Below are 19,523 nucleotides of genomic sequence, written 5' to 3' on the forward strand. Positions count from 1 at the left end.
AGACACTGACAGGGAGTGAGGGAGAGACAGATATGCAGCTCCAGGGTGGGAACATTTGCGGAAAATGGTGCCCTAGGGCTGGGGGAGGGGCTTCAGGTCTAAGCCTTATCCCCCTGTTGGCAAAACCACCAGGTACTGTGGGCTACTATTAAAATGGTTTTAAGAGAAAACCTGACCTGCACCCATGCCCTGGTGATCTAGTGGGATCGCCTGTACTGCCACAGTGTCCACCGCCAGCGTGCGTGGCCTGTCTCCCACTGACCGCGCCGGATCGCAATAAAGTACGGGTCCCGCAAGCGGGGCCCACTCACCACCTCCCGAAGCGCGGCCACGCGATCCCGGAGAGCCCCCGTCGTGTGTGCCTGACCATGGAAGAAAACCGGAGCCTCCTGCTGTAGTTACCCGGCAACCAGGGCTCGGGTGTGTACAGCGCCGCTGGGGAGAGATGGAGCTGCAGCAGTGAATGTCACTAGACATGTACACACTGCTACAGCCCTTGAAGTCTTCACTTTTCTTCTGAAAAAGCTCTTCTCAGGGCTGCCCAGAGCAGCCCCTCTGTTATGTGCCTGCTATCTGCGGCACCAACTACAAAACTGAGCTCCTGTGCAGGGAGGCGGGGTTATAGAGGAGGCGGCGCTATGCATTCTGGGAACAGTCAAAGCTTTTCAGCCTGATCAAGATCCTACTCTACACCCCTATGTCTTTCCTTGTGGAGACCAGTGTACCCCGCAGCAGAAAAGAAGACAATCAGACGTACTATACACACAATATAATATCTGCGCTTGCTGAAGATGGAATAATACCTTAATCTCGTACTTATCGGCACTCAGTAGAATGTAATCTCCGGGGTTGTGCATCACAGACTTCACCTCGCACCTCTGTAGCACAACCTGCAATCACACAGTGACACCTCCTAAGTGACGGGTCTATGTACTGCGCCCTGGAGAGAGATAAAGTACCAACCAATCAGCTCCTGTCGTTTTTCAAACCCAGCCTGTAACAGTGGAGCCGACTGGCTGATACTTTATCTCTCTCCAAAGGCTCAGTACAAAGACCCCATTAGCAAGAAAACCATATATATACGTACAACCATGGGGTGTATTCAATAGCTGTCGGGTCCTTTCCGACGGAAAGGACCCGACAGCTCCCTATTCAATGCCGGGTCAAACCCGACAGGTTCGGCCCGTTCACGACAGTGTCAATTCGACTTTTTTTTAAAGTAATGTCGGAAACGGGGCTAAAACCGGTCGCTGAATCCGCCGATCTGCTGTATTCCAACAAGTTGGATTTCCCGACTTGTCAGAGGAAACGGGCCGACACTGAATAGGTCGGAACCCCTTCCGACCTCAATCACTCGGAAACTGCAGTCTTTACGACAAGACGCCAGTTTCCGGCTCTTAATGAATATACCCCATATGTTTAGTTAAGCAACTTTTTACACCCCGGTCGTTGGACTACAACTCTCAGAATGCTACCTACCTTTGTGACCCACTCGGTGTGACCAGTGAGTGTATTCAAGCATGATCCTGACGATAAGGCCCAGATTTTCACAGTGTTATCTGCGGATCCGCTCACCAGTACATCCAGTTCATCGTTGTAGTCCACACTGAACACTGACAAGAGACAAAGAAACAATGAACGTTTATTCCCCGATTATGTCCCGATTTGCAGATCTATTCTCTAACCGGGGGGACACATAAATCCAGAACAGGTTAGGGTAGTGTTCACTCTAGGCTGTTTTAGCTAGAGATGAGCGGATTCGGTTTTACTCGGTTCTCAAAACGACATCTTATTGGCTCACGGATGTCACGTGTTTTGGATAGCCAATAAGATTCGGTTTTGAGAACCCCGCTCATCTCTAGTTTTAGCAGGGCGCCGCGCCCTACCCGTTTTTTTAGCAGGCAAAACCCGCCCTGCCCCTTTTGCGGCGCCCTGCTAGAACAGCCGCCCGCTTCCTGCCCTCCCGGCGTGTATAGATGCCGTGCGCATACGCGCGGCATCCATTCACGCATTGGGAGAGGGCTGGGGGAAGCCCAGCACCGACGGAGGTGCTGGGCACGCCCCCAACAGTGCCGTCGCCGGCCACAGACGCTCTCTATAGTAGCGTCTGTGGGCCGCACCGCCCCTAAAATGACGTAGATGTGGCCACGCCCCCGTTTCGGACGCGCGCGCGGCTTCGTCGTCGCGCGCGCACATGTGCCCCCGGAGTCCGGCGCCCTGCCCCTTTTCACTCCTAGAGTGAACACTTATAGGGGACACTCAGCTCTATAAACTATAAAGATAATGCGGCTGAAACATAGTGAGGCCAACACCAGCTCCTGCAGTGTCCTTTACGTACAAGCACAGAAATTACGTTGTGCGCACTTACGCCTGGATCTAGCAGGATCGGGCAGGAGGGCCAAGTACAGTAAGGGCAGGATTATGCAACAGTATACGCAGTCCATCACAGACGAATATTCTCCTGTCCAAGCCGCATTATTTACGGACAGTCAAGGGCAACGCAAATACCGTTGAGACCAAGTTTCCTTGTGTGTGATATTGGCAATAGTTTGTCATGTGGTGTAACAAGACAGCGGCATATGCTTTAGGGCAGGGGTGGCCAGACTTTTGGAGTCGGTGATCTACTTTGAAAGCTGAAAAGCTTTTGTGATCTACCTAGGTGGGCGAATAGTGTGCGCCGCAGGCGCGCGTGTACCAAAAAGGGGCGTGGCATAACAAATAAAGGGATGTAGCCTTGCTGCACAGAGTGTAATGACTGTCTCGCACGAAATAACACACTGGCCCCCACAGGTAAAAACCTCAAACACATATGCCCCCACAGTACCAGATACACATATGCCCCCACAGTACCAGATACACATATGCCCCCACAGTACCAGATACACATATGCCCTCACAGTGCCAGATACACATCACATATGCCCCCACAGTGCCATGTGCCCACAGTGCCACATATGACCCCACAGTGCCAGACACAGATATGCCCCCACAGTGCCAGATACAGATATGCCCCCACAGGGCCATGTGCCCACAGTGCCACATATGACCCCACAGTGCCAGACACAGATATGCCCCCACAGTGCCAGATACAGATATGCCCCCACAGTGCCATGTGCTCACAGTGCCACATATGACCCCACAGTGCCAGACACAGATATGCCCCCACAGTGCCATGTGCCCACAGTGCCACATATGACCCCACAGTGCCACATATGCCCCCCACTGTGCCATGTGTCCACAGTGCCAGATATGCCCCCATAGTACTGCTCACCATTTTGCTGTGTGGAGAGCGCAGCGCGCGCGCTTCTCCTGCCTGCCACCCTGCCTCTCAGTCTGGTCTCCGGCGGTGACGGCAGCGTGTATATCTCAAATCAGGCACCGGTCCGCGAGCTCTGATTGGCTAACGAACCAGCACCTGATTTGAGCTATACACTCCGCCGTCACTGCCGGAGACCAGACTGAGGGGCAGGAAGGAGAGGCGCGTGCTGCGTTCTCCTGGCCTCGTGTGGATGGGCGGCGGATCGCGATCGACTGGTCGCATGTCCGCGATCGACCAATCGCGATAGACTGTTTGGCCACCCCTGCTTTAGTGAACATTTATAACTGTGTTCAACATGTTCCCCGAAAAGCGCCGCGGATTATGTATGCGATATATGAATAACTGGTAATAAAAACTAGTGATGATATTTCTGTTTTGTACTTTACCAACAGTCTGGTGACATATTCTATCCCCTGATCTGCCCCCCTCAACAAGTGTTCAACTGCTGATGTCACAGGTCATGCCACACCATACACCTACTGCAGGTGAAACAGGCTGCAACACCTAGAACTATAAAGCAGGTCTGAAAATGAAATAGCAATGCACAATGTTACTGCATTTCCTATGTATATCATTGCACATGTGCTCTGTGCAGTACATACAATTACAGTACATCCAGAGAGGAGCTTTGAGGTGTACCCCAGGGCCAGAGAAATAAAACAGCTCTGCCTGACATATGGATGAGCGATGGGGATGTAACACTCTGCCTCACCTGCTCCGGTATGACCCCGGAAGTGCTGCGTTCTGGCCCCGGAGCTCCAGTCCCAGCAAGCCACCGTGTTATCAAAGGAGCCGGTGATGAGCTTCTGTTCATCAAACGTCACAGCGGCACACGTGTGGGTCTGGATTCCGTATATGCACTGGCCGGTGCTCACATCCCACAACTTTGCCGACAAGTCATCAGAACCTGCGCCATATACAAAGACAGGGATCATTCAGAAGCAAAACGCGCACGTTACAGGCCGGTATGTATGTGGTATAACACACGTCACGTTCAGGTAAAGCGTCATTTAATTACTTTCACAATATTGTCACACAACAGCTGGGATACATAACGCCGTGAGTTTCTAGTGGTCTACTCTCAGTAACACTTCTCACAAGAAGCTGAACTCGCTCGATGTGTATTCAACTATGATCAGTGGATGAAAAAGGCTTTATAATAAGAATTTACTCACCGGTAAATCTATTTCTCGTAGTCCGTAGTGGATGCTGGGTACTCCGTAAGGACCATGGGGAATAGACGGGCTCCGCAGGAGACTGGGCACTCTAAAAGAAAGATTTGGTACTACATCTGGTGTGCACTGGCTCCTCCCTCTATGCCCCTCCTCCAGACCTCAGTTAGGGAAACTGTGCCCGGAAGAGCTGACACAACAAGGAAAGGATTTGGAATCCAGGGTAAGACTCATACCAGCCACACCAATCACACCGTACAACTTGTGATAACCATACCCAGTTAACAGTATGAACAACAACTGAGCCTCCATGTACGGATGGCTCATAACAATAACCCTTTAGTGAAGCAATAACTATATACATGTATTGCAGAGAGTCCGCGCTTGGGACGGGCGCCCAGCATCCACTACGGACTACGAGAAATAGAATTACCGGTGAGTAAATTCTTATTTTCTCTGACGTCCTAGTGGATGCTGGGAACTCCGTAAGGACCATGGGGATTATACCAAAGCTCCCAAACGGGCGGGAGAGTGCGGATGACTCTGCAGCACCGGATGAGCAAACTCAAGGTCCTCCTCAGCCAGGGTATCAAACTTGTAGAATTTAGCAAATGTGTTTGAACCCGACCAAGTAGCAGCTCGGCAAAGCTGTAATGCAGAGACCTCTCGGGCAGCCGCCCAAGAAGAGCCCACCTTCCTTGTGGAATGGGCCTTCACGGTGTCACTAGTGTGTCCACAGCTATCGCCTGAGGGTCCCTTGACCTGGCGCAATATTTTTTTAGCTTTTTGTTGAGGCGGGACGCCATCATGTCCACCAGTGGCAGTTCCCAGCGATTTACAATCTGTGTGAAGACTTCTTGATGAAGTCCCCACTCTCCCGGGTGGAGGTCGTGCCTGCTGAGGAAGTCTGCTTCCCAGCTGTCCACTCCCGGGATGAACACTGCTGACAGTGCTAGCACGTGATTCTCCGCCCATCGAAGAATCCTTGTGGCTTCTGCCATTGCCATCCTGCTTCTCGTGCTGCCCTGGCGGTTTACATGGGCGACCGCCGTGATGTTGTCTGACTGAATCAGTACAGGTTGGTTTTGAAGCAGGTGCTCTGCTTGACTCAGGGCGTTGTAAATGGCCCTTAGTTCCAGTATATTTATGTGTAGTGAAGTCTCCAGACTTGACCACTGTCCTTGGAAGTTTCTTCCCTGAGTGACTGCCCCCCATCCTCGGAGGCTTGCATCCGTGGTCACCAGGACCCAGTCCTGTATGCCGAACCTGCGGCCCTCGAGAAGATGAGCACTCTGCAGCCACCACAGCAGAGACACCCTGGCCCTTGGGGACAGGGTGATCAACCGATGCATCTGAAGATGCGATCCGGACCATTTGTCCAACAGATCCCACTGAAAGATCCTTGCATGGAACCTGCCGAAGGGAATTGCTTCGTAAGAAACCACCATCTTTCCCAGGACTCGCGTGCAGTGATGCACCGATACCCGTTTTGGTTTCAGGAGGTCCCTGACCAGAGATGACAATTCCTGGGCCTTCTCCACCGGGAGAAACACCTTCTTCTGTTCTGTGTCCAGAATCATGCCCAGGAAAAGCAGACGCGTCGCAGGAATCAGCTGCGACTTTGGGATATTCAGAATCCAGCCGTGCTGTTGCAACACTTCCTGAGAGAGTGCTACGCTGAGCAACAACTGCTCTCTGGACCTCGCCTTTATGAGGAGATCGTCCAAGTACGGGATAATTATAACTCCCTTCTTCCGAAGGAGTATCATCATTTCGGCCATTACCTTGGTAAATATTCTCGGTGCCGTGGAGAGACCAAACGGCAACGTCTGGAATTGGTAATGACAGTCTTGTACCACAAACCTGAGGTATTCCTGGTGAGGTGGGTAAATGGGGACATGCAAGTAAGCATCTTTTATGTCCAGCGACACCATAAAATCCCCCTCTTCCAGGCTTGCAATGACCGCTCTGAGCGATTCCATTTTGAACTTGAACTTCTTTATATAAGTGTTCAAGGATTTTAAATTCAGGATGGGTCTCACCGAACCGTCCGGTTTCGGTACCACAAACATTGTGGAATAGTAACCCCTGCCCTGTTGAAGGAGGGGGACCTTGATTATCACCTGCTGGAGGTACAGCTTGTGAATTGCCGCCAGTACTACCTCCCTTTCCCTGGGAGCAGCTGGCAAGGCTGATTTGAGGTAACGGCGAGAGGGAGTCGCCTCGAACTCCAGCTTGTATCCTTGAGATACAATTTGTACAGCCCAGAGATCCACTTGTGAGCGAACCCACTGGTTGCTGAAGTTTCGGAGACGCGCCCCCACCGCACCTGGTTCCACCTGTGGAGCCCCAACGTCATGCGGTGGACTTAGTGGAAGCAGGGGAGGATTTTTGTTCCTGGGAACTGGCTGCCTGGTGCAGTTTCTTTCCTCTACCCTTGCCTCTGGCCAGAAAGGATGCTCCTCTGACCCGCTTGCCTTTCTGAGGCCGAAAGGACTGCATTTGATAATACGGTGCTTTCTTAGGCTGTGAGGGAACCTGAGGTAAAAAAGTCGACTTCCCAGCAGTTGCTGTGGATACGAGGTCCGAGAGACCGTCCCCAAACAATTCCTCACCCTTATAAGGCAAAACCTCCATGTGCCTTTTAGAATCAGCATCACCTGTCCACTGCCGAGTCCATAATACTCTCCTGGCAGAAATGGACATTGCATTAATTCTAGATGACAGCAGGCAAATGTCCCTCTGTGCATCCCGCATATATAAGACGACGTCTTTTATATGTTCGATGGTTAGCAAAATAGTATCCCTGTCGAGGGAATCAATGTTGTCTGACAGGGTATCAGTCCATGCTGCTGCAGCACTACACATCCATGCTGAAGCAATAGCAGGTCTCAGTAGAGTACCAGAGTGTGTATACACAGACTTCAGGATAGCTTCCTGCTTTCTATCCGCAGGCTCCTTTAGGGCGGCCGTATCCTGAGACGGCAGTGCCACCCTTTTAGATAAGCGTGTTAGCGCCTTGTCCACCCTAGGGTACGTTTCCCAACGTAACCTATCCGTTGGCGGGAAAGGGTACGCCATCAGTAACCTCTTAGAAATTACTAGTTTCTTATCAGGGGAACTCCACGCTTCTTCACACAACTCATTTAATTCATCAGATGGGGGAAAAGTCACTGGCTGCTTTTTCTCCCCAAACATAATACCCCTCTTGGTGGTAACCGGGTTAATATCAGAAATGTGCAATACATCTTTCATTGCAGTAATCATGCATCGGATGGCTTTTGTAGACTGTACATTTGTCTCATCCTCATCTACACTGGAGTCAGACTCCGTGTCGACATCTGTGTCTACCATCAGAGCTAGCGGGCGTTTATGAGCCCCTGACGGCTTCTGAGTCGCCTGGGCAGGCGCGGGCTGAGACCCCGGCTGTCCCAAGGCTGCTGCGTCATCGAACCTTTTATGTAAGGAGTTGACACTGTCGGTTAAGACCTTCCACATATCCATCCAATCAGGTGTCGGCCCCGTCGGGGGCGACACCACACTTATCTGCCTCTGCTCCGCCTCCACGTAACCCTCCTCATCAAACATGTCGACACAGCCGTACCGACACACCGCACACACACAGGGAATGCTCAGACTGAGGACAGGACCCCACAAAGTCCTTTGGGGAGACAGGGAGAGAGTATGCCAGCACACACCACAGCGCTATATAACACAGGCATGTACACTATAATAAGTGATTTTTCCCAATAGTTGCTTACTTATCTTATTTGCGCCTAAATTTAAGTGCCCCCCCTCTCTTTTTTACCCTTCTTGTATCCAGATACTGCAGGGGAGAGCCTGGGGAGCTGCTTCCAGCAGAACTGTGAAGGGAAAATGGCGCTAATGTGCTGAGGAAGAAGGCCCCGCCCCCTCAGCGGCGGGCTTCTGTCCCGCGTTTTGTGAGACTTAATGGCGGGGGTTTGCACACATATACAGTGACAGACTGTATTATGTGTATAATTTGTGCCAAAAGGTATTATAATTGCTGCCCAGGGCACCCCCCCCCCAGCGCCCTGCACCCTACAGTGACCGGAGTGTGTGGTGTGCTGTGGGAGCAATGGCGCACAGCTGCAGTGCTGTGCGCTACCTTAATGAAGACAGGAGTCTTCAGCCGCCGTTTTCGTCGTTTCTTCTGTCTTCTAGCTCTGCAAGGGGGACGGCGGCGCGGCTCCGGGAACGGACGATCGAGGTCAGGCCCTGTGTTCGAACCCTCTGGAGCTAATGGTGTCCAGTAGCCTAAGAAGCACAAGCTAGCTGCACGCAGGTAGGTTTGCTTCTCTCCCCTCAGTCCCACGTAGCAGTGAGTCTGTTGCCAGCAGATCTCACTGAAAATAAAAAACCTAACAAATACTTTCTTTTCTAGCAAGCTCAGGAGAGCCCACGAGGAGCACCCAGCTCTGGCCGGGCACAGATTCTAACTGAGGTCTGGAGGAGGGGCATAGAGGAAGGAGCCAGTGCACACCAGATAGTACCTAATCTTTCTTTTAGAGTGCCTAGTCTCCTGCGGAGCCCGTCTATTCCCCATGGTCCTTACGGAGTTCCCAGCATCCACTAGGACGTCAGAGAAAATAAGATTTTACTCACCGGTAAATCTATTTCTCGTAGTCCGTAGTGGATGCTGGGAACTCCGTAAGGACCATGGGGAATAGCGGCTCCGCAGGAGACTGGGCACAACTAAAGAAAGCTTTAGGACTACCTGGTGTGCACTGGCTCCTCCCACTATGACCCTCCTCCAGACCTCAGTTAGGATACTGTGCCCGGAAGAGCTGACACAATAAGGAAGGATTTTGAATCCCGGGTAAGACTCATACCAGCCACACCAATCACACCGTATAACTCGTGATGCTATACCCAGTTAACAGTATGAATAACAACTGAGCCTCACCAACAGATGGCTCATAACAATAACCCTTTAGTTAAGCAATAACTATATACAAGTTTTGCAGACAATCCGCACTTGGGATGGGCGCCCAGCATCCACTACGGACTACGAGAAATAGATTTACCGGATGCTGGGAACTCCGTAAGGACCATGGGGATTATACCAAAGCTCCCAAACGGGCGGGAGAGTGCGGATGACTCTGCAGCACCGAATGAGCAAACTCAAGGTCCTCCTTAGCCAGGGTATCAAACTTGTAGAATCTTGCAAAACTGTTTGAACCCGACCAAGTAGCAGCTCGGCAAAGTTGTAAAGCCGAGACCCCTCGGGCAGCCGCCCAAGAAGAGCCCACTTTCCTCGTGGAATGGGCCTTTACAGATTTAGGATGCGGCAGTCCAGCCGCAGAATGTGCAAGTTGAATCGTGCTACAGATCCAGCGACCAATAGTCTGCTTAGAAGCAGGAGCACCCAGCTTGTTGAGTGCATACAGGATAAATAGCGAGTCAGTTTTTCTGACTCCAGCCGTCCTGGAAACATATATTTTCAGGGCCCTGACTACGTCCAGCAACTTGGAGTCCTCCAAGTCCCGAGTAGCCGCAGGCACCACAATAGGTTGGTTCACATGAAAAGCTGATACCACCTTAGGAAGGAATTGGAAACGCGTCCTCAGTTCCGCCCTATCCACATGAAAAATCAGATAAGGGCTTTTGCATGACAAAGCCGCCAATTCTGATACACGCCTGGCCGAAGCCAAGGCCAACAGCATGACCACTTTCCACGTGAGGTATTTTAGCTCCACGGTTTTAAGTGGCTCAAACCAATGCGACTTCAGGAAATCCAACACCACGTTGAGATCCCACGGTGCCACTGGAGGCACAAACGGGGGCTGAATATGCAGCACTCCCTTAACAAAAGTCTGAACTTCAGGCAGTGAAGCCAGTTCTTTTTGGAAGAAAATGGACAGAGCCGAAATCTGGACCTTAATGGAACCCAATTTTAGGCCCATAGACACTCCTGACTGTAGGAAGTGCAGAAAACGACCCAGTTGAAATTCCTCCGTTGGGGCCTTTCTGGCCTCACACCAAGCAACATATTTTCGCCAAATACGGTGATAATGTGTTACGGTCACATCTTTCCTCGCCTTAATCAGCGTAGGAATGACTTCCTCCGGAATGCCTTTTTCCTTTAGGATCCGGTGTTCAACCGCCATGCCGTCAAACGCAGCCGCGGTAAGTCTTGGAACAGACAGGGTCCCTGCTGCAGCAGGTCCTGTCTGAGCGGCAGAGGCCATGGGTCCTCTGAGATTATTTCTTGAAGTTCTGGGTACCAAGATCTTCTTGGCCAATCCGGAACCACGAGTATAGTTCGTACTCATCTCTTTCTTATTATTCTCAGTACCTTGGGTATGAGAGGCAGAGGAGGGAACACATACACCGACTGGTACACCCACGGTGTAACCAGAGCGTCCACAGCTATCGCCTGAGGGTCCCTTGACCTGGCGCAATATCTTTTTAGCTTTTTGTTGAGGCGGGACGCCATCATGTCCACCTGTGGCCTTTCCCACTGGTGTACAATCATTTGGAAGACTTCTGGATGAAGTCCCCACTCTCCCGGGTGGAGGTCGTGCCTGCTGAGGAAGTCTGCTTCCCAGTTGTCCACTCCCGGAATGAACACTGCTGACAGTGCTAACACGTGATTCTCCGCCCAACGGAGAATCCTTGTGGCTTCTGCCATCGCCATCCTGCTTCTTGTGCCGCCCTGTCGGTTTACATGGGCGACCGCCGTGATGTTGTCTGACTGAATCAGTACCGGCTGGTGTTGAAGCAGGGGCCTTGCCTGACTTAGGGCATTGTAAATGGCCCTTAGTTCCAGAATATTTATGTGTAGGGCAGTCTCCTGACTTGACCATAGTCCTTGGAAATTTCTTCCCTGAGTGACTGCCCCCCAGCCTCGAAGGCTGGCATCCGTGGTCACGAGGACCCAGTCCTGTATGCCGAATCTGCGGCCCTCTAGAAGATGAGCACTCTGCAGCCACAACAGTAGAGACACCCTGGCCCTTGGGGACAAGGTTATCAGCCGATGCATCTGAAGATGCGATCCGGACCACTTGTCCAGCAGATCCCACTGAAAGATCCTTGCATGGAACCTGCCGAATGGAATTGCTTCGTAAGAAGCTACCATCTTTCCCAGGACTCGCGTGCAGTGATGCACCGACACCTGTTTTGGTTTTAGGAGGTCTCTTACAAGAGATGACAGCTCCTTGGCCTTCTCCTCCGGGAGAAACACTTTTTTCTGTTCCGTGTCCAGAACCATCCCCAGGAACAGTAGACGCATTGTAGGAACCAGCTGCGACTTCGGGATATTCAGGATCCAGCCGTGCTGTTGTAGCACTGTCTGAGCTAGTGCTATTCCGATCAACAACTGTTCCCTGGACCTCGCCTTTATAAGGAGATCGTCCAAGTACGGGATAATTATGACTCCCTTTTTTCGAAGGAGTATCATTAGGGCCCCCGATGGCTTTTGAGACGCCTGGGCAGGCACGGGCTGAGAAGCCGGCTGTCCCACATCTGTCATGTCGTCAAACCTTTTGTGTAAGGAGTTGACACTGTCACGTACTTCCTTCCACATATCCATCCACTCAGGTGTCGACCCCGCAGGGGGTGACATCACATTTATAGGCACCTGCTCCGCCTCCACATAAGCCTCCTCATCAAACATGTCGACACAGCCGTACCGACACACCGCACACACACAGGGAATGCTCTGACTGAGGACAGGACCCCACAAAGCCCTTTGGGGAGACAGAGAGAGAGTATGCCAGCACACACCAGAGCGCTATATAATGCCGGGATTTACACTATTCACAGTGATTTCCCTTATAGCTGCTTATTACACAGAATTGCGCCTAAATTTAGTGCCCCCCCTCTCTTTTTTACCCTTATGTAGTCTGAAACTGCAGGGGAGAGCCTGGGAGCGATCCTTCCAGCGGAGCTGTGAGAGGAAATGGCGCCAGTGTGCTGACGGAGATAGCCCCGCCCCTTTTTCGGCGGACTTCTCCCGCTTTTATTAAATTAATGTGGCAGGGGTATTTTACACATATATAGCCTAGTAAGCTATATTATGTGTGTTTGCCACCTGTAAGGTACTCAAATTGCTGCCCAGGGCGCCCCCCCCCCCAGCGCCCTGCACCCATAGTGACCGGAGTGTGTGGTGTGCACAGGGAGCAATAGCGCACAGCTGCAGTGCTGTGCGCTACCTTAATGAAGACAGGAGTCTTCAGCCGCCGATTTTGAGGAAGATCTTCTTGCTTCTGGCTCTGCAAGGGAGACAGCGGCGCGGCTCCGGGACCGGACGATCATGGACGGGCCCAGTGTTCGATCCCTCTGGAGCTAATGGTGTCCAGTAGCCTAAGAAGCCCAAGCTAGCTGCAAGCAGGTAGGTTCGCTTCTCTCCCCTAAGTCCCTCGTAGCAGTGAGTCTGTTGCTAGCAGATCTCACTGAAAATAAAAAACCTAAAATATACTTTATTTTTCTAGGAGCTCAGGAGAGCCCCTAGTGTGCATCCAGCTCAGCCGGGCACAAAATTCTAACTGAGGTCTGGAGGAGGGTCATAGTGGGAGGAGCCAGTGCACACCAGGTAGTCCTAAAGCTTTCTTTAGTTGTGCCCAGTCTCCTGCGGAGCCGCTATTCCCCATGGTCCTTACGGAGTTCCCAGCATCCACTAGGACGTCAGAGAAAAGAGTGTTACTGTCCACCTAGTCCCTACAGCAGCTCTTCCGTGCGCCTTGTGATCCGGCTTAAGCCCAGAACATGGATGGCACCATAACAATGGTAGTAGGCTAACTTCAGGGATGTCCCCAATGTCTGTGCGAGATAGTCCTGAGTATCCGGCTCAGTGGTGCCCCCTGACATATGGCACACACACTGGGCAGGCATTGCAGTAACACAGGATGTCCAAGCGCAAATGATGGCGATACCAAAACAGTTTCACTACGACAACACACCTGGAACAGTACGTACAGAACTCTCCTCTACACTGTATGTGTTCCACTACAACATAACACACATGGAACGTACTGTACAGAACTCTCCTCTACACTGTATGTGTTCCACTACAACATAACACACATGAAACATACTGTACAGAACTCTCCTCTACACTGTATGTGTTCCACTACAACATAACACACATGGAACGTACTGTACAGTGCTCTCCTCTACACTGTATGTGTTCCACTACAACATAACACACATGAAACATACTGTACAGAACTCTCCTCTACACTGTATGTGTTCCACTACAACATAACACATGGAACGTACTGTACAGAACTCTCCTCTACACTGTATGTGTTCCACTACAACATAACACACATGAAACATACTGTACAGAACTCTCCTCTACACTGTATGTGTTCCACTACTACATAACACATGGAACGTATTGTACAGAACTCTCCTCTACACTGTATGTGTTCCACTACAACATAACACACATAGAACGTACTGTACAGAACTCTCCTCTACACTGTATGTGTTCCACTACAACATAACACACATGGAACATACTGTACAGAACTCTCCTCTACACTGTATGTGTTCCACTACGGCATAATACACATGGAACGTACTGTACAGAACTCTCCTCTACACTGTATGTGTTCCACTACAACATAACACATGGAACGTACTGTACAGCACTCTCCTCTACATTGTATGTGTTCCACTACTACATAACACATGGAACGTATTGTACAGAACTCTCCTCTACACTGTATGTGTTCCACTACGGCATAACACATGGAACGTACTGTACAGAACTCTCCTCTACACTGTATGTGTTCCACTATGGCATAACACACATAGAACATACTGTACAGAACTCTCCTCTACACTGTATGTGTTCCACTACGGCATAACACATGGAACGTACTGTACAGAACTCTCCTCTACACTGTATGAGTTCCACTACGACATAACATATATGGAACGTACTGTACAGAACTCTCCTCTACACTGTATGAGTTCCACTACAACATAACACATGGAACGTACTGTACAGTGCTCTCCTCTACACTGTATGAGTTCCACTACGGCATAACACCTGGAACGTACTGTACAGAACTCTCCTCTACACTGTATGTGTTCCACTACAACATAACACATGGAACGTACTGTACAGAACTCTCCTCTACACTGTAGGAGTACCCCCACGGCATAACACACATGGAACGTACTGTACAGAACTCTCCTCTACACTGTATGTGTTCCACTACGGCATAACACATGGAACGTACTGTACAGAACTCTCCTCTACACTGTACGTGTTCCACTACGACATAACACACCTGGAACATACTGTACAGAACTCTCCTCTACACTGTATGTGTTCCACTACAACATAACACATGGAACATACTGTACAGTGCTCTTCTCTACACTGTATGAGTTCCACTACGGCATAACACCTGGAACGTACTGTACAGAACTCTCCTCTACACTGTATGTGTTCCACTACAACATAACACACATGGAACGTACTGTACAGAACTCTCCTCTACACTGTATGTGTTCCACTATGGCATAACACATGGAACGTACTGTACAGAACTCTCCTCTACACTGTATGTGTTCCACTACGGCATAACACATGGAACGTACTGTACAGAACTCTCCTCTACACTGTATGTGTTCCACTACAACATAACACATGGAACGTACTGTACAAAACTCTTCTCTACACTGTATGTGTTCCACTACGGCATAATACACATGGAACGTACTGTACAGAACTCTCCTCTACACTGTGTGTGTTCCACTACGGCATAACACATGGAACGTATTGTACAGAACTCTCCTCTACACTGTATGTGTTCCACTACGGCATAACACATGGAACGTACTGTACAGAACTCTCCTCTACACTGTATGTGTTCCACTACAACATAACACACATGGAACGTACTGTACAGAACTCTCCTCTACACTGTATGTGTTCCACTACAACATACCACACATGGAACGTACTGTACAGAACTCTCCTCTACACTGTACGTGTTCCACTACAACATAACACATGGAACGTACTGTACAGAACTCTCTTCTACACTGTATGTGTTCCACTACAACATAACACACATGGAACGTACTGTACAGAACTCTCCTCTACACTGTATGTGTTCCACTACAGCATAACACACAGAACGTACTGTACAGAACTCTCCTCTACACTGTATGTGTTCCACTACAACATAACACACATAGAACGTACTGTACAGAACTCTCCTCTACACTGTATGTGTTCCACTACTACATAACACATGGAACGTATTGTACAGAACTCTCCTCTACACTGTATGTGTTCCACTACAACATAACACACATGGAACGTACTGTACAGAACTCTCCTCTACACTGTATGTGTTCCACTACAACACAACACACCTGGAACGTACTGTACAGAACTCTCCTCTACACTGTATGTGTTCCACTACAACATAACACACCAGGAACGTACTGTACAGAACTCTCCTCTACACTGTATGTGTTCCACTACTACATAACACATGGAACGTACTGTACAGCACTCTCCTCTACATTGTATGTGTTCCACTACTACATAACACATGGAACGTATTGTACAGAACTCTCCTCTACACTGTATGTGTTCCACTGCGGCATAACACATGGAACGTACTGTACAGAACTCTCCTCTATACTGCATGTGTTCCACTATGGCATAACACACATAGAACGTACTGTACAGAACTCTCCTCTACACTGTATGTGTTCCACTACAACATAACACACAAGGAACGTACTGTACAGAACTCTCCTCTACACTGTATGTGTTCCACTACGGCATAACACATGGAACGCACTGTACAGAACTCTCCTCTACACTGTATGAGTTCCACTACGACATAACATATATGGAACGTACTGTACAGAACCCTCCTCTACACTGTATGAGTTCCACTACAACATAACACATGGAACGTACTGTACAGTGCTCTCCTCTACACTGTATGAGTTCCACTACGGCATAACACCTGGAACGTACTGTACAGAACTCTCCTCTACACTGTATGTGTTCCACTACAACATAACACATGGAACGTACTGTACAGAACTCTCCTCTACACTGTATGAGTACCACCACGGCATAACACACATGGAACGTACTGTACAGAACTCTCCTCTACACTGTATGTGTTCCACTACGGCATAACACATGGAACGTATTGTACAGAACTCTCCTCTACACTGTACGTGTTCCACTACGACATAACACACCTGGAACATACTGTACAGAACTCTCCTCTACACTGTATGTGTTCCACTACAACATAACACATGGAACATACTGTACAGTGCTCTTCTCTACACTGTATGAGTTCCACTACGGCATAACACCTGGAACGTACTGTACAGAACTCTCCTCTACACTGTATGTGTTCCACTACAACATAACACACACGGAACGTACTGTACAGAACTCTCCTCTACACTGTATGTGTTCCACTATGGCATAACACACATAGAACGTACTGTACAGAACTCTCCTCCACACTGTATGTGTTCTACTACAATATAACACACATGGAACGTACTGTACAGAACTCTCCTCTACACTGTATGAGTTCCACTACAACATAACACACATGGAACGTACTGTACAGAACCCTCCTCTACACTGTATGAGTTCCACTACAACATAACACATGGAACATACTGTACAGTGCTCTCCTCTACACTGTATGAGTTCCACTACGGCATAACACCTGGAACGTACTGTACAGAACTCTCCTCTACACTGTATGTGTTCCACTACGGCATAACACCTGGAACGTACTGTACAGAACTCTCCTCTACACTGTATGTGTTCCACTACGGCATAACACCTGGAACGTACTGTACAGAACTCTCCTCTACACTGTATGTGTTCCACTACAACATAACACACATGGAACGTACTGTACAGAACCCTCCTCTACATTTTATGTGTTCCACTACTACATAACACATGGAACGTACTGTACAGAACCCTCCTCTACACTGTATGAGTTCCACTACAACATAACAAATGGAACGTACTGTACAGAACTCTCCTCTACACTGTATGTGTTCCACTACTACATAACACATGATACGTACTGTACAGAACTCTCCTCTACACTGTATGAGTTCCACTACAACATAACACACATGGAACGTACTGTACAGAACTCTCCTCTACACTGTATGTGTTCCACTACTACATAACACATGATACGTACTGAAAAGAACTCTCCTCTACACTGTATGAGTTCCACTACAACATAACACACATGGAACGTACTGTACAGAACTCTCCTCTATACTGTACAAGTTCAACTACGACATAAAACACACATGGAGTGGAATTCAATTGTTATATCGCGCCCGATGTCCATCTAAAGTGATGTAAAATCACGGGACGATATTCAATTGATGTTTTAAGCACGGCTATTGCGCCCATAGAGGCTAAAACTGCCGTAACTAATGGGCGCAATGCGAAACATACATGGAAAGTACTGTACAGAACTCTCCTCTACACTATATGAGTAACACTACTACATAACACATGGAACGTACTGTACAGAACCCTCCTCTACACTGTATGTGTTCCACTACTACATAACACATAGAACGTACTGTACAGTGCTCTCCTCTACATTGTATGTGTTCCACTACAACATAACACACATGGAACGTACTGTACAGTGCTCTCCTCTACATTGTATGTGTTCCACTACAACATAACACACATGGAACGTACTGTACAGAACTCTCCTCTACACTATATAGGCTCCGCTACGACATAACACACTGTACAGAACGCTACTAAACTAGAATAATCTTTCTCTGGTGTTTTTTGGTCATCTACCTATTTTCTCATCAGAAATCTGCCACGTACCAGGTGTGTTCCTATATGGTAAGCCTCTATGTGGTGTCGCATTCAGCCTGTACCCCATGAAGTTTAAATCGGCAAATGTTCTTAGTGTTCCTTCTAGGCTGTTTCAGCAGGGTGCTGCACCCTGCCCATTTTTGAAATGTGAAAAAGCACCCTACCCTTTTTCAGTGCACCCTGCAGGACCATAAATCACCCCCTTGTATACAGAATGTAACAGTCAGAGTGCATGTTACAATGTTATTGTCTACTCCTTGCTCATCTCTGAAATTGGAGCACAATTTCTATCCTTAGCCAACTGGATGGCAGAGGAGGCACTGTAACTAACACAGCACTCTGATAAAGAGGGAAATAACAGGGTAATCAGTGAGCATGTACTGCTTACAGTATTTCCCTAGTAGAACAGACTTATTTTTTTCCTATATATTTGAACCCTCTGCCTAACTTTTCTGTTTTATAACACATACGGATTATAACCACTTCAGCACTGGAGGAGACATTTATTATTATCTACTTATGTATATGCTACAGCCGATCTTTCACGAAGACTGGACATTGGTGGTCATTCCGAGTTGATCGCTAGCTGCATTCATTCGCTGTGCAGCGATGAGGCAAAAAAACGGCACTTCTGCGCATGCGTATGCGGCGCAATGCGCACGCGCAACGTACTAGTACAACGAACGATGTAGTTTCACACAAGGTCTAGCGAAGCTTTTCAGTCGCACTGCTGGCCGCAGAGTGATTGACATGAAGTGGGTGTTTCTGGGTGTCAACTGACCGTTTTCAGGAAGTATTCGGAAAAACGCAGGCATGCCAGGAAAAACGCAGGCGTGGCTGGGCGAACGCAGGGCGTGTTTGTAATGTCAAAACAGGAACTGAACAGTCTGAAGTCATCGCAAGCGCTGAGTAGGTCTGGAGCTACTCTAAAACTGCACAAAAAAACTTTGTAGCCGCTCTGCGATCCTTTCGTTCGCACTTCTGCTAAGCTAAAATACACTCCCAGTGGGCGGCGGCATAGCGTTTGCACGGCTGCTAAAAACTGCTAGCGAGCGAACAACTCGGAATGACCTCCATATACAGTGTGTTTCTCAGTATAGATGTTGGGTGTTGCATGGGTGTCCTATATGTATGTATGTATGGGTATATGATGTACTAAGGGGAAAATGTATGTACAAAAACT

General features: G+C 49.0%; 1 protein-coding gene across 2 annotated transcripts in view; it reads right to left on the reverse strand.

The window, feature by feature from the left end:
* Nucleotides 1–19,523, reverse strand: part of FBXW2 (F-box and WD repeat domain containing 2) — a 112,552-nt gene that overhangs the window by 21,175 nt on the left and 71,854 nt on the right. For both annotated transcript variants that reach the window (XM_063935949.1, XM_063935948.1), the window contains exons 4-6: nucleotides 4,032–4,226; nucleotides 1,480–1,613; nucleotides 804–890 (exon numbers count right to left, since the gene is read on the reverse strand). In XM_063935949.1, coding sequence (XP_063792019.1) covers nucleotides 804–890; nucleotides 1,480–1,613; nucleotides 4,032–4,226 — 416 coding nt within the window. The remainder of the gene's footprint in view (nucleotides 1–803; nucleotides 891–1,479; nucleotides 1,614–4,031; nucleotides 4,227–19,523) is intronic.

This window comes from Pseudophryne corroboree, chromosome 8, assembly GCF_028390025.1.
Source record: "Pseudophryne corroboree isolate aPseCor3 chromosome 8, aPseCor3.hap2, whole genome shotgun sequence".
NCBI lineage: Eukaryota > Metazoa > Chordata > Amphibia > Anura > Myobatrachidae > Pseudophryne > Pseudophryne corroboree.